At 31.4% G+C, this 14,601-nt stretch overlaps 1 protein-coding gene across 1 annotated transcript in view; it reads right to left on the bottom strand.

Annotated features, from left to right (window-relative positions):
* Window positions 1-12,724, bottom strand: part of arhgap22b (Rho GTPase activating protein 22b) — a 36,104-nt gene extending 23,380 nt beyond the window's left edge. The window contains exons 1-2 of the mRNA XM_073828667.1: window positions 12,535-12,724; window positions 6,149-6,236 (exon numbers count right to left, since the gene is read on the bottom strand). Coding sequence (XP_073684768.1) covers window positions 6,149-6,236; window positions 12,535-12,720 — 274 coding nt within the window. The 5' untranslated portion in view covers window positions 12,721-12,724. The remainder of the gene's footprint in view (window positions 1-6,148; window positions 6,237-12,534) is intronic.
* Window positions 12,725-14,601: the final 1,877 nt, after the last annotated feature.

Below are 14,601 nucleotides of genomic sequence, written 5' to 3'. Positions count from 1 at the left end.
CAAAAAATAATAAGAAAAGCATTTTTTTGCAGTGCATAAGATCCATTTACTGTGCATTTTTGTTCAGCCTGTCTTTTGTTTTTGTTCAGACCAATGTTTATCATTTTTTTATAAAATTTGTTTTTGTCAAAACTCGTATTATTTCAACTATAAAGTTGTTTAAATTTTGTTTTTTACAGTTTTTTCTTTTTTCTTTTAATGTCTTTCAGTTGAGGTCAAAAATGTACATCCTCAATTTAGAATCTGCAAAATGTTGATTATTTTACCAAAATAAGAGAGATCATACAAAATGCATTTTCTTGTTTATTTAGTACTGACCTGAATAAGATGTTTACATATAGTCCACAAGAGAAAATAGTAGTTGAATTTATAAAAATGACCCTGTTCAAAAGTTTACATCCCCTTGATTTGTTAGCTGAATGATCCACAGCGGTGTTTTTTGTTTAGTGATAGTTGTTCATGAGTCCCTTGTTTGTCCTGAACAGTTAAACTGTCTGCTGTTCTTCAGAAAAATTCTTTAGATCCCACAAATTCTTTGGTTTTCCAGCATTTTTTGTGTATTTGAACCCTTTCCAACAATGACTGTATGATTTTGAGATCCATCTTTTCACACTGAGGACAACTGAGGGACTCATATACAACTATTACAGAAGGTTCAAACACTCACTGATGCTCCAGAAGGAAAAAACATGCATAAGAGCCGGGGGGTGAAAACTTTAGAACGGAAAAAGATGTGTAAGATGTGTTCTTATTTTGCATAAATATCATATTTTTTTCATTTAGTACTGCCCTTCAGAGGCTACAGAAGATTCTTACATGTTTCCCAGAAGATAAAATTAGTAAAATTTACCCTGATCTTTAAATTCAAAAAGTTTTCTTTAATGCAAAATTGCAGGGACAACTATCACTAAACAAAAAAAAAAAAACACAGCTATGGTAACAACACCATAATATAAATTCAACTATTATTTTCTCTTGTGGACTATATGTAAACATTTTTTATGTGAAATATCTTTAAAAATTCCGGTCAGTACTGAATAAAAAATAACATGCATTTTGTAGGATCCCTCTTGTTTTGATAATATAATTAACATTTTTCAGATTCTGAAAGGGGGATTTTAAAATTTTGACCTGATTTGTTATTTTTAAAAGGACGTTATTACCTAAACAAACTGTAGTTCTATTCTAATATCAGATTTCAACAAGTTCAACTTCTGATTCTATTTTTTTTAAGGTGAACACTGCAAAAATGCTTTTCTTACTTAAATTTTTGTCTTGTTTCCAGCCCCCCAAAAATAAAGAAATTCTTAAATCAAGAAGGATTTTCTAGACAAGTAAAACTTATTTTGTTGTTTTCAGAAAAACAAGTCAAAATTAAGGGAGTTTTTGCTTGAAACAACATAAATAATCTGCCAATGTGGTAAGAAAAATAATCTTGTTTTCTGTTTGAAATAAATTTGTTTTGCTTACATTATTTTGCTTGTTTTAAGCAAAAACTCACTTAATTTTGACTTGTTTTTTCTGAAAACAAATAATAATTTTTACTCGTCTAGAAAATCTTTCTTGATTTAAGAATTTCTAGATATTTCGGCTGGAAACAAGGCAAAAAATCTAAGTAAGAAATGCATTTTTTTGCAGTGTATATATATATATATATATATATATATATATATATATATATATATATATACTTAGTACTAACAAGTTCATTTGTCTTATTTATCATACGTAGAAAGTTACAAAAGTTACAATGTCTGGTTTTACTACTGAAATGAAAAAATACATATATTATTGAACTATTCTACACAACAATAACAAACCACCATATCCCAGCATTTCTAGCCCTTTGTATATTTGTTATTTACCCCAACAACGTAACAATATTTTAAAGAGAATTCAATGTCAGTGCATGGACAAAGATATTACCTTGTGGTAGTTTTGGTTTGTGCCTCCCTGGCTTACAGCAGCCCTGCCCCATGATGCACTGGAGGGATTGATCTTGTTCTAATGTTCTGCCATGTCTCTTACTCCAACAGATCGGCCATGAACCCAAACACAGCACGACACAGAATTCATACTGCAGATGTGTTTGCTTCAAACCATCGCTTTCGGAAACAAATCTCCGATAGTTGTCATCTACATCTCAAACGTCCCAGAGAGCATAAGAAAAAGATCTGGATCACGCTAGTCCATACTGTACGTCCCGGGAAATCCAGAGAGTAGAAAATACTTTTGATATCTCAGTTCAGCTCAAGCAGCACCAGTTCACTTCTGTTTCTCTCATTCCCACTGACTTCTCACGGTAGACTGACAGAAGGAGACGGCCTGCTCTGTTAGTCCTTTCTAAACGCCTCGGTGCACTTAAGCAAACAAGCAGCACACCAGATGCATCCATCTCAGAGGACCTGATGCTTGGGGAAATCCTCACTAGCAGAAATCTCACTAAATATCACTAAAACTTTGCATAGAAAGCATGGGTTAGAATATCCAGAGGCTGCCAGGACTCTGGTCACAAGCATGCTCTGTGATTCTCTAAGTGGCTTGCAAACAGAAGCATGAAAATCTCCCAATAATGCCAGGCTTTTCCCACTGGTTAAGATCCCATTTCTGTATCAGCACTTGTCATTTATGTCCCTGCAATGAATGGAGCCATTGTTGGATATTTTTGGATTTTATTTTCCTGCTGTACACAGTCTTCTTTACTGGTATTTATGAACTGAACATAGGAATAACTTTTATAATATTTTCATTATTTCAAGGTTAACACGTACTGGACAGAAGCAACTTAAACTACCAGTCAAAAGTTCTTGAACAGAAAGATTTGTAATGTTTTTTAAAGAAGGTCTTTTCTGCTCACTAAGCCTGCATTTATATGATCCAAAATACAGCAAAAACAGTAAAATTCTGAAATATTTTTACTATTTAAAACAACATTTTTCTGTTTGAATAAATTTTAAAGTGTAATTTATTCCTTTGATCAAAGTCAAATTTTAGCATCAATACTCTAGTGTCACATGATCCTTCAGAAATCATAAAAAAAAAGCTGATTTGAAACATTTCAGAATCAGAAACATTTCTGATTAGTATCAATGTTGAAAACGGTTGAATAATTTTTTTTTTTCAGGTTTCTTTGAATATGAAGATCCACAGATCAGAATTTATCTGAAATCAGATTTTTTTTGGGGGGGGATATGAAAGACATCAATACTTTTTTAGCAAGGATGCTTTAAATTGATCAAACGCGATGATAAAGACATATAATGTTACAAAAGATTTCTATTTCAGATAAATGCTGTTCTTCTGAACTATCTTTTCATCAAAGAAACCTGAAAAAATCTAGTCAGTTGTTTTCAACATAATAATAATAATAATAATAATAATTTTTTTTTGAGCAGCAAATCAGCATATTAGAATGATTTTTGAAGGATCATGTGACTGGAGTAATGATGCTAAAAATTCAGCCTTGAAATCACAGGAATAAATTACATTTAACAATATACTCAAATAGAAAATATTTATTTTAAATAATAAAAATATTTCAAAATATTACAGATTTTTCTGTACTTTGGATCAAATAAATGCAGGCTTGGTGAACAGAAATAAAAAATCCTAATGTTCAAAAACTTTTGACTGGTAGTGTAGGTTTACTTGATTATCCATGCATATTTTTTAGAAAAATAAGTGAGTTTGAAAAATGATCATCAGGCTTTTGAGGAACGTTTAGTTGTCCATCTCTCAATCATCATTGGATTGCATTGCATTATTGTTTTGATAAAAAAGCATTTAAGCATTTAAATATTATCATTGGGGGATTTATATAATTTTATGCAAGCAGTCTGTTATGCAAGTTATACTGTTATGAAGATCTCAGACTATCAGAATTTAATCTTTGTGGCCATATCATATGCACCAAATTGGATAATTTTAATTCAGCTTGGGCCTTTAAATGTTTATAAATGCCAGTTTTTCCGTTTCTGTGCAGTTGCTAATCAAATCTTTCCGTTTCTTCATTGTTTTTGGAACTTCTTCATTGTTTTAGAGGGCCGGATATCTCCTGACAAATGACTACCAACTCATTTTAAAGTTGAGAAGCAAGAGAGAGCCCTGAAATCTGCTTTGTATCATGTTATTGTTTGTTTTGCATGGAATAGGGACTTTGCCAATAAGCTTGTTTGACTCAAAGGAGCTGAAGCATGCCGGTCAGACGGAGTCTGTGGTTAAGGACTCTTCTCTGGGGAGGAGATGGTGTGTTGACTGATCTGACATGAGAAAGTGGTGCTGGGTCTAGGAAACCACTGCTAATGTCCCATGCTGTGTGTGTTTGGCTGGTTTATTTATTGTGTTTGGTGCATTACTTTGGTTAACACCGAATGATGCACTTTAGAGCTGAAAAATGCATCCTAATTCTTTCTTGAACGATTCTGGGATGATCTACAAAAATGCATCAGAATTTATTATGTTATATGCAAAAGTATTCACACCCCTAGTGAAACTATTGCATGTTAACCAACAAGAATGAGGTCATTCGTAACCAGGATCCGCACAGGTTGATTTTATTCTTATTCTGCAGTTTTTCTTCTTTTTTGTCACATCGCTATCTTTGGCTTGAGCAGACAGGACTGCATTTTCAGAGATTTCCGCATTTCTGCATTTCCGTTTTAATGTGATTAGCATGTGCAAAAGAGAGAAAGGGAGATAAACATCAGGTATCATCTTAAGGATTTAGAGAGAATTTAATATCTTGTTAACACTGAATGGATTTGGAGGGCATTTGGAGGTTGACTCCGGTTAGCTGAGCAAGAGCTATGTAGTTTACATTGCCGTTTAAAAGTTTGGGACTGCATTTATTTGATCAAAAATAGAGGAAAAAAAACAATAATACTGCAAAATGTTATTATAATATAAAATAATGGATTCTATTTTAATATACATTATAAAGTATTTTTTTTTTCCCTGTGATGCAAGCTGAATTTTCATTATTTATTATTAGAATTATCAATGTTGGAAATAGTTGCACTACCAAATATTTTTTTGGAACCTTTGAGACATTTTTCAGGAATCTTTAATGAATAAACTGTTAAAAAGAACAGCATTTATTCAAAATAATAATGTCACTTTTTATCAATTTAACACATCCTTCCTGAATAAAAGTAATAATTTCTTTCAAAAAAAGAAAGAATAAAAATTTGCTGACCCCAAACTTTTGAACAGTAGTGTATATTGTTAGAAGAATGTTTCTGTTTTTAAATAAATACTGTTCTTTTTAACTTTTTATTCATCAATGAATCCTGAAAAAAGTATCACAGGTTTCACAAACATATTAAGCAACACAACTGTTTCCAACACTGATAAAAATTCAGCATATTAGAATGATTTTTGAAGGATTATGTGACACTGAAGACAGTAGAATTATCAATGTTGGCAACAACTGTGCTACAACATATTTTTTTTGGGGAATAAATAAAAAGTTAAAAAGAACAGCATTTATTCAAAATAAAAATCTTTTCTAACAATATACGTCTTTGCTATCACTTTTGATCAATTTAACACATCCTTGCTGAATAAAAGTAATAATTTCTTTCAAAAAAGAAAGAATAAAACCCCCAAACTTTTGAACAGTAGTGTATATTTTATAGAAAAGATTTATATTTTCACTAAATGCAGTTAAAATAGACTCTGAAGTGACACTGAAGACTGGAGGATTGATGCTGAAAAATTCAGATTTGATCACAGAAATAAATTAGATTTTTAATGTATATTAAAATAAAAGCATGTTTTTTACATTGCAAAAATATTTCACATTATTATTTATTTTTCTGTATTTTTGATCAAATGAATGCAGCCTTAATGAGCATTTGAAGCTTATTCAAAATACATTAAAAATCTTACTGATCCCAAAGTTTTAACCAACAATGTACATTCAAGTTTCTTCGCTTTATTGTTTAAAAAAGGAGCTTTAGTGGGTCTCACACTTATGTGTTATTTACTCGTCATAAATAAAACCAACACACAGCCAGCATCAGTAAAACATTCTGGGGCGAAATCACGTCTGGAAGGACTACTTGATTTCCTGACACTTTCTGAGCCATTTAAACATGTTGGTTTTTGTACAGGACATTGATTTGATTTGAAATGAAGATCTGCTTACCTGGCACAATCTCAAAAAGCTGTCGTCCGGGTTCTTCTGGGTTGGCCGTCAGTTCGTTCACTTGGCTGCCCTTCAGTGAGATGCAGCCCTGCACAGATGAATAGTTTGAAATGCATCACTTAACCTTTACTGACCTATTAAATCAATCAGACTTAATTACCATGTTCACTTGAATGTAATTCTTTAATCAGCATCAAGTCTCCTCTTCTTCTGAATATCTGAAACCAGGGATTTCGAGACTATTGTATTAACAAAAGCCTGAAGATGTGGCGGTTTGCCATGCTACACATTTTCTAAGTGGCTCCTTCAATTAGATAAACTGTGAACTGAATGAAATCCAGAGATTATTCACCAGGGCAACAAAATGAGGGAAGATTTGGGGTTAGAATTTCCCAAATGCTTTTAGTCAGGCAGCTCAATCTGTTTGGTTATTGTTTTTTTTTTAACTGTTTTGATTTTAGATTTCTCCCTCTGTTGATTTATTGGAAGAATCAAATTTTTTAAATTATATATCACTGTTAAATCTCACAATTCAGGGTCTGGGTTAAAAATATTAATAGTAATTAATAATAGTAAATAAAATAGTATTTTTTAATTTCATAAAATTTAAAGGATTTTAAAAAGTCCAGTTTTTTTTTTTAAATGGCATGAATAGACATAAGGCAAAAAGTAAGATTTTTGTTTTAATCACAAATCAATTTTCAAATTTTTAAATTTTAAGATGATTTTTAACTATGTTATGAAACATATAACAGAATGATTTGATATAACATTTTTCTTTATACAAAATTTGTGTAAAATGACCATGAACATGTTTTCCCATTACAAACAATGCATCTATAAACTGTATTTAATTTGCATGTTGATGTGTCTTTGGGGCAACATATAATGAAAAAATAAGTGTAATAATTTAAGTAAAAATTTGCAAGATTTTCACAATAATATCTAATATTACATAGCAATATTTAAATATATTTTTTACCTTATTCACTAGACTGTGTCTCCCAAAATGTGTAATAAACATGCTTTAAATCCTGGTGTCCTCTACAGTCGACATGCATGAAAGTGATGCCCTGTTTTATAACAGAAAGGTATATTTTGATTTTCCTGATATGTTGTTTTATGACAAACAGTTTAAAAATTAGTCAGATTTAAATTATCATTACAAAATATTATCATTATCAATATTATATTACCATAAGGGTGATACATTTGATCACTAAATTAATGTCAGACATTTTTAAAGACCAAGGAGAGGGAGTGGTCATGCTGAAAAATTTCTAAACATTTATTATTTCTAAAAAGCCCTGAATGTGCTCTGTACATGACATCCAGACTTAAAATGGTGATATGTAAGGTCTCAGAGAAATCGCTAAAAACTAATGTCCTCTACAGAGGACAGAACCTCATAGCTCCAAGAGGTTAAGATACATTCCAGAAAGTTTGAAAGAATGTTCAATTCTTGGAAAATTCTTTAGGAAGTTAAATAATATGTCAAAAGAATTCAAATACTTCTTAAGAGTTTTGTCTTAAGAACAATTTGAATTAAAAAATTTGATAAGAAAATTGTTAAAAAAATGTTTGGGGATCCAAAATAATCCAAAACACTGTTTTTTCATGCACCTGTCAAGTTTGAGATTTTGGGCTTTTTGGTGTTTCATGAAGTGTTTTTTTCAGACTGGTCTAAAGAAAACACCCAAAAGACACTGTTAAGTGTTTCTTTTATAGCACTTTATCTATTTGTGTCAATAGATTTCAATTACAATCCATATTTTTAAAGGCCAAGAGTTTTTTCTCCTACACTGAGGCATAAATCTCCACTTCAGCAGCTCTTACACACACCAAACTTTACATTTTAATTCCTGTCTATATTCTGAAGGTATTTACAGAGGGATTTATTCATATATAATTTGCTTAATTTTATACAACATTTTATTCCCCCCAAAATAGTCAAAAATATAGGTTTCTGTCTGTTCTAAGTTTGTTTTTCTGAATTATGGAGTGACAAAATAAGATACCCAAAATCCCCTATGTAAAAACATTTGACTCTACTGTATGTAAAAAACAAAACAAAACAAAACAAGAATTGTGAGCCTGACTTCATCCAGTGTTTAGATTTTTGTACTAGAAATGCAAATTAGTGCATATTTCATTAAATAATGCCTCATTTGCAACCTAACATTTAAAAAAAAATTGTAATACAAAAAATGTTTGCAATTGTCAATGTAATTAATTAACTGGGTAATTTTTTTACTCTCTTCGCCTGCAAGGTCTCGTCTTAAGTTAGAAGATACTGTAGCATTTGATAGCCCCAGTTTTCCTTCTATATCACCGCTCGATACGGACCGGTCTCTGCTGTCTCCTTTTATCTCAGTGTGTGATTTGCTATGAGATTTGCCTACACAGCCCTTCCACTTTGAATCCCATTGATTAAAGGCAAGAAAAGTGGGTGGGATTGACATTTTCACACACATCCTGGCCAGCGCTGCATGGGCACAGATTAATGGTGCTTGGATGAGTATTGACAAACTCCTGTGAGAGACGCTGTTCATCACACTTGTCAGTCTGACGGACGAACTTACTAAGGCTGGACCGTATTGATTGCTTAATATGAGATGCTCAAAACCTGCTAAAAGCAATGTGCAAGCTTGGATTGTGGTGGAAATGTGAAGCAACTGGGCATAAATGGAGGAGTTCGCACTTACTAATAACTCTTTATCACATGATGCTTGAACATAAAGAGCTGTCTAGAAACTAGAAAGTGTGCAAAGTGTTCAAAAAGCAGATTGGTGACCTTTTTTGTGGTCCCATTTGTTTCAGATCCGTCAAACTCACTTAAAATAAGCATGGATTGTGACTCTCAGTTGTGCATGTTTTGCATTAAGTTAAATTAAAACACTTTTAATAGTTTATAAGACTCTTAAGAGCTGTTCTTTTGTTAGTGACTAAAAAAATAGATTTTTTAACTGAGCGACTGTCATGAGTAATTTTTTTTTTTTTAATGAAACCAAGAACAGTTTATTTTGCTAACAGTGCATGCTCACTTTCTTTCCATTCTTTTTTCCCATAGATGATATTTAAAAAGTCGTTGTTTTGGAGTTATATAAGCTATGAACCAAGTCAACCAGCTACAAGGTGATCAAAAACATTACAAACTGTCATTTGAAAGAAAAAAGTGGATGAAAATTGGACAAAAAGACAACCGACTGTACTTATCGACTTAGGAAAAGAACTACAAACCTATGAAGCATTGTGTGAATAAAAACAACATTTTATGTTTATTGCAAAATATGCGTACAGTGCTAGGTAGATTACCTACAAATTGTAGCGATCATTACATGCTGAAAACTAGTTAGTAACGTAATTTTATGTTAGGTAATGTATTCTGACTACTTTTTAGATTACTTTTTAAACTTGTTGTGAACTTACTGTTAAATGTACCATACTGATATGAAGGAAGCATATTATAATATTGTGAATATTGTCCAAGTTGAATGCTATGACATATAGTAGGATTATTTATAATTAGGGAGAATCAGTAAATTTGGATAATTTACTGCACAAAAGCAGTCATTAGAGTCAATTTTTTTAAATTGAAATTTTAAATAAATAGGCTTTCCATTGATGTATGGTTTGATAGGATAGGGCAATATTTGGCCAATATACAACTATTTGAAAATCTGTAATCTGAGGGTGCAAAAAAATCTAAATCTTGAGAAAATCGTCTTTAAACGTGTTCAAATGAAGTTCTTAGCAATGCATATTGTTAATCAATTAAGTTTTGATGTATTTGCGGTAATTTACAAAATATCTTCATGGAACATGATCTTTACTTAATATCCTAATGATTTTTGGCATAAAAGAAAAATCTATAATTTTGACCTATACAATGTATTGTTGGGTTTTGCAGTCTCACATGTAATCAGGGTCACATATGTAATCATGTAATCCATTAAAAAGTAACTGTAATCTGATTATGAGCATTTTAAAATGTAATATATTCTAATTACAAGTACTTAATTTTTGCAATCTGATTACATAATCCAGATTACATGTAATTAGTTACCCAGTACAGCATTTGATTTGCAGTGATGCTTTGAATTCATGATATTTTATGTGGGTAATGTAGCTTTCACCAGTAATTCTGCTGTTAAACACAATTAAATAATGCAAAATGAAGGCTTCAGCTAAATCATGTTTAGCCAAAGCTCACAGTAGGTCTGTATTTAAAAGTTTATAAGAGATGAACTATCAGCTACTTTATGGAGAAAATGAATGGGCTTTTAATGAGTTGTAATTTTGTGCTATTTTGCATTTGTAAACATTGCTAACATTAAGTTGACATGCTGCTGCTCTCCATCTTTGATTGCAGGGGTCTCAGCTGTATCTTTGTATGATGGAGTTTTGAAAAGAGATGTCTAATAAGGATGCACCGAAATTAAAATTCTTGGTTACCGAACACAGTTTTTCGTGTTTTTCCCCCATGTATTTTGCCAATTTATTTTCACCATTGCACTAATTAAATAGCCAATATTTTTTATTTTTTTTACAGTTTTGTCTTGCTTTTCAAAGTAAAGAATTAATTATAAAACAACACACTGTAAAAAGTTGTCACCAGTTTCAACTTAAAAACATAAGTTCAGCAGCTGCATTAACATTTTAAGTTAAATCAACATAAAACTACAAGTAATTTCAACTAATTTTATTGTCGTGAGTTGAAATAACTTAAAGTTTTAAGTTAATTTAACTTAAAATTTTAAGGCAGCTGCTGAACTTAAGTTTTTAAGTTGAAACTAGTGAAATATTTTTACAGTGCATTTTTAACATTTTAGTATATGTTATAGCCTACAAACAAAGCACAATGTAACTTAATAAGTTAGTCAAATAATATTCTTTGGCCATTTTTAAGACCCCCTTTTTGAATCAGGCATGTGTTTTTAATGAACAAATAAATGCAGCCTTGCTGAGCAAAGGAGAATGTTAGAATAAATGTATTAATAGAGCTGTTGTAATGATTGTTATCATTAGTTTTGTCTTATTTTTTTATTTTATTTTACAGAACAATACTGACAATTATGAATGTTGACTTTTATTTTGGTGGAAACCCACAAGAAGACCTCAGTCCTACTTTTTGCTGGCAGCAGCAGATTTATGAATAATTCTCATCTTTGGTCTTTGAACCCTGGCTAAGGAGCTGCTGTCAGAATAAATACAATTGGTGTATTAGACAACAGAACGTTCTGGACAGTGTTGTTTTTGACAACCATCTTAGATTTAGTCTTAGTATTAGTCTTTTGGACTAAAATGCTTATTAGTTTTAGTCAAATTTTAGTCACTTCTATATGTGATAGTTTTAGTCCAATTTTAGTCGACGAAAAGTCAAAAAGGTTTTAGTCTAGTTTTAGTCGACGAAAAGTCAAAAAGGTTTTAGTCTAGTTTTAGTCAAAAAAGGGGAAAAAGTAGTCTTTTAACAAAATTAATGTAGGTCAGTAAGTATTTTGCTGTTGAGTAGTGTCACTTATAAGTTCTGAAAATAGCAGCTCTATAGTTCAACACAATGTGAGCTTCCGGATCGACTATTTTCACCAATAATTACAATTATGAAGGAATGTTTTAAAACATAAAAGACAAACAAGGACGGAATGCTAATACGGCTTGCCATACTAGTATGGCAAAGAGTATTTAATGCTAAAACGGCTTGCCATACTAGTATAGCAAAGAGCATTTAATGCTAAAACGGCTTGCCATAGCAGCAGTTACTTTTTAGGTTTTAATTGGCATGCACAATAAGCAGAAATGTCATGCATTTTAAACGTCTGACGGACCACCCACTAACATTTTCGTCCATTCTTGTCTCGTCAACGAAAACTCACACACGTCTCGTCATGTTTTAGTCGTCAACGAGCCATTTTTATCTCGTCATCGTCTCGTTATCGTCATGAAAAAAAGTTGCGTCAACGAAATGATTTCGTCATCGTCATCGTTGACGAAAACAACACTGGTTCTGGAGTTTATTGACTAATGGATGATTTCAGTCATCATACAGTAACGCTTCTAAACAGTCTCTCGCTGTCACTGCTTGGAATGATTTTTGCATCTTTCTCTGACAGTTTAGATGCTTCCACACTGACCACATGTTTGCTGCATTAGTGCACACCTCTATTTGATCGCCTCACGCCATTGTTCGCTATCATTTATTCTGCCTTTTTGCTTATTCAACTAATTTTGGTGCATCCCTAGTGTCTAATCCAGTCTCAGTTTACAGTACAGAAATTTGCATGTACTGTAGAAGTCATTGGACTTCTACAGGGAGGCAAATTCAGAGCGGTTCAACTCCAGATTTTTTTCATAGGCAGACATTTGTGCATCTTCAAAGCCGAAACTACCTGTGGTTTGGTCTCCTCCTCATCCTTGTAGAAGTAGAGATGGTCAGCACGCAGCACAAACCAGCGCAGCTGCCAGTTCTTCATGATGCTCCTCTGCTTTTTCAGCCAGCCGGCCTTCAGCACCCCCTCTTGGAGACTGGGTGAGGTGGGCTGGCATGAGCCACGTGATGCCTCTCCCATCACCATGCTCTTGGACCTGGCTGTAGGTGACGAAAGGAGATGCATGCATCAGTGATCAAAGACATCATCTTATCTAGATTTAGATGATATAAGATTGACAATCGCTTACAGTAGCACAGGGGAAAACTCTCATCATTTACTCATGTTGTTCTTGTGTGGAACACAAAAGCAGAATTGTAAGCTATTGTATGACTTCAGAAGACTTTGAGTCATTCCAACCACTTTTATGAGCCTTTTATAGTGCTTTTGTGTCTTTTTTGAGGCTTGACAGCTTTAGTCTTCATTTGTGGCATAAATGCATGGAAAAAGTGATTCAAGCCATTTCTTAAAAATTCCTCTTTGTTTTTCATGGGTGAAAGAAAGGTTTACCAAAACCCTTTAGCTCAGGGGAAGGTGCTGTGTATTGGTACTACTTATTATATACTCAATGATTCAAATGATTTTACTATCACTGAGATTATAGCTTTTTTTTTTAAATAATAATTTTTTTTAGTTATGTATTTTCCATTTTCATTTTATTTTTAGTTGAGGTTTTGGTCATTTTTGTAAGTCATCTTATGCCTCTGGGCTGTAGACTCAAAATCAATGTGTGGCTTTCAGAGAAAGAGACAGAAATCAATGTTTTTTTTTCATTTATATTATTATATTATATTATTTTTCACTCTCTATCCACTGGTGGGCTTGAAAGCTAAGTGGTTTTTTGGTCCCAAACTCATTCAGGCTCAGTGTCATAGACATATCTAAGCTTAAAGCAGGATTAGGCCAAAGTTCAATTAGGACAAAATAAGTTATTTTTATAAAGTGCCTTTGAAAAAACATGACTGGTGTGCATCTTGAGACAAAACAAAGACACTAGTCAATACTAAAGATTAGCGATTGCAAGTTTTTTCAGTTGAAACTGCTCTGACTTGCGTTTTAGTCTAGAACTAGGCTTAAGACTTATTTGCCAAATTCGGGGATAGAGTTCAGAAGTAAAAAATCCCATTCATTTTATCTGGGGAACCTGATTTAGATAACTTAAAAATGTTTGTCTTTTTGATTATATTATATTTTGATTATTTTATGTTATTTAGTTATATTTACAAGCTGTAATATTTTTTTTAAATATTTAATTTCAGATAACATTTTATTTTTGAGTTGTTTTATGGTAAATAACTTAAAAATGTTTGTCTTTCTATTTAGTTATTTTTACTAGCTGAAATAAAATTTTAAAATATTTAATTTCAGATAACATTTTATGTTCGAGTTGTTTTATGGTTGATAAATTATATATATTTTTTTCTTTTTGGTTATTTTTCTATTTAGTTATTTTTATAAGCTGAAATAAATTTCTAAAATATTTAATTTCAAATAATATTTTATTTTGGAGTTGTTTTATGGTTGATAACTTAAAATGTTAGTTTTTTGGTTATGTTATATTTCTATTTAGTTATTTTTACAAGCTGATTTTTTTTAAATTTTAATTTCAGATAGCATTTTATTTTTGAGTTGTTTTATGGTTGATAACTTAAAAATGTTTGTCTTTTTGGTTATATTATATTTCTATTTAGTTATTTTTACAAGCTGAAATAAATTTCTAAAATATTTAATTTCAGATAACATTTTATGTTCGAGTTGTTTTATGGTTGATAAATTATATATATATATATATATATATATATTTTTTTTTTCTATTTAGTTATTTTTACTAGCTATAATAAAAAAAAATTAGTTTCAGATAAAATTTTATTTTTTTAGTTTATGGTTATTTAATTTCAGATAACATTTTATGTTCCAGTTGTTTTATGGTTGATAAATTATATATATTTTTTTATTTTTGGTTATATTTCTATTTAGTTATTTTTACAAGCTGAAATAAATTTCTAAAATATTTAATTTCAAATAATA

Source organism: Garra rufa, chromosome 22, assembly GCF_049309525.1.
Source record: "Garra rufa chromosome 22, GarRuf1.0, whole genome shotgun sequence".
NCBI lineage: Eukaryota > Metazoa > Chordata > Actinopteri > Cypriniformes > Cyprinidae > Garra > Garra rufa.
Note: the sequence above shows the minus strand (reverse complement) of the source record. Positions and strands in the feature narration are given on the sequence as shown.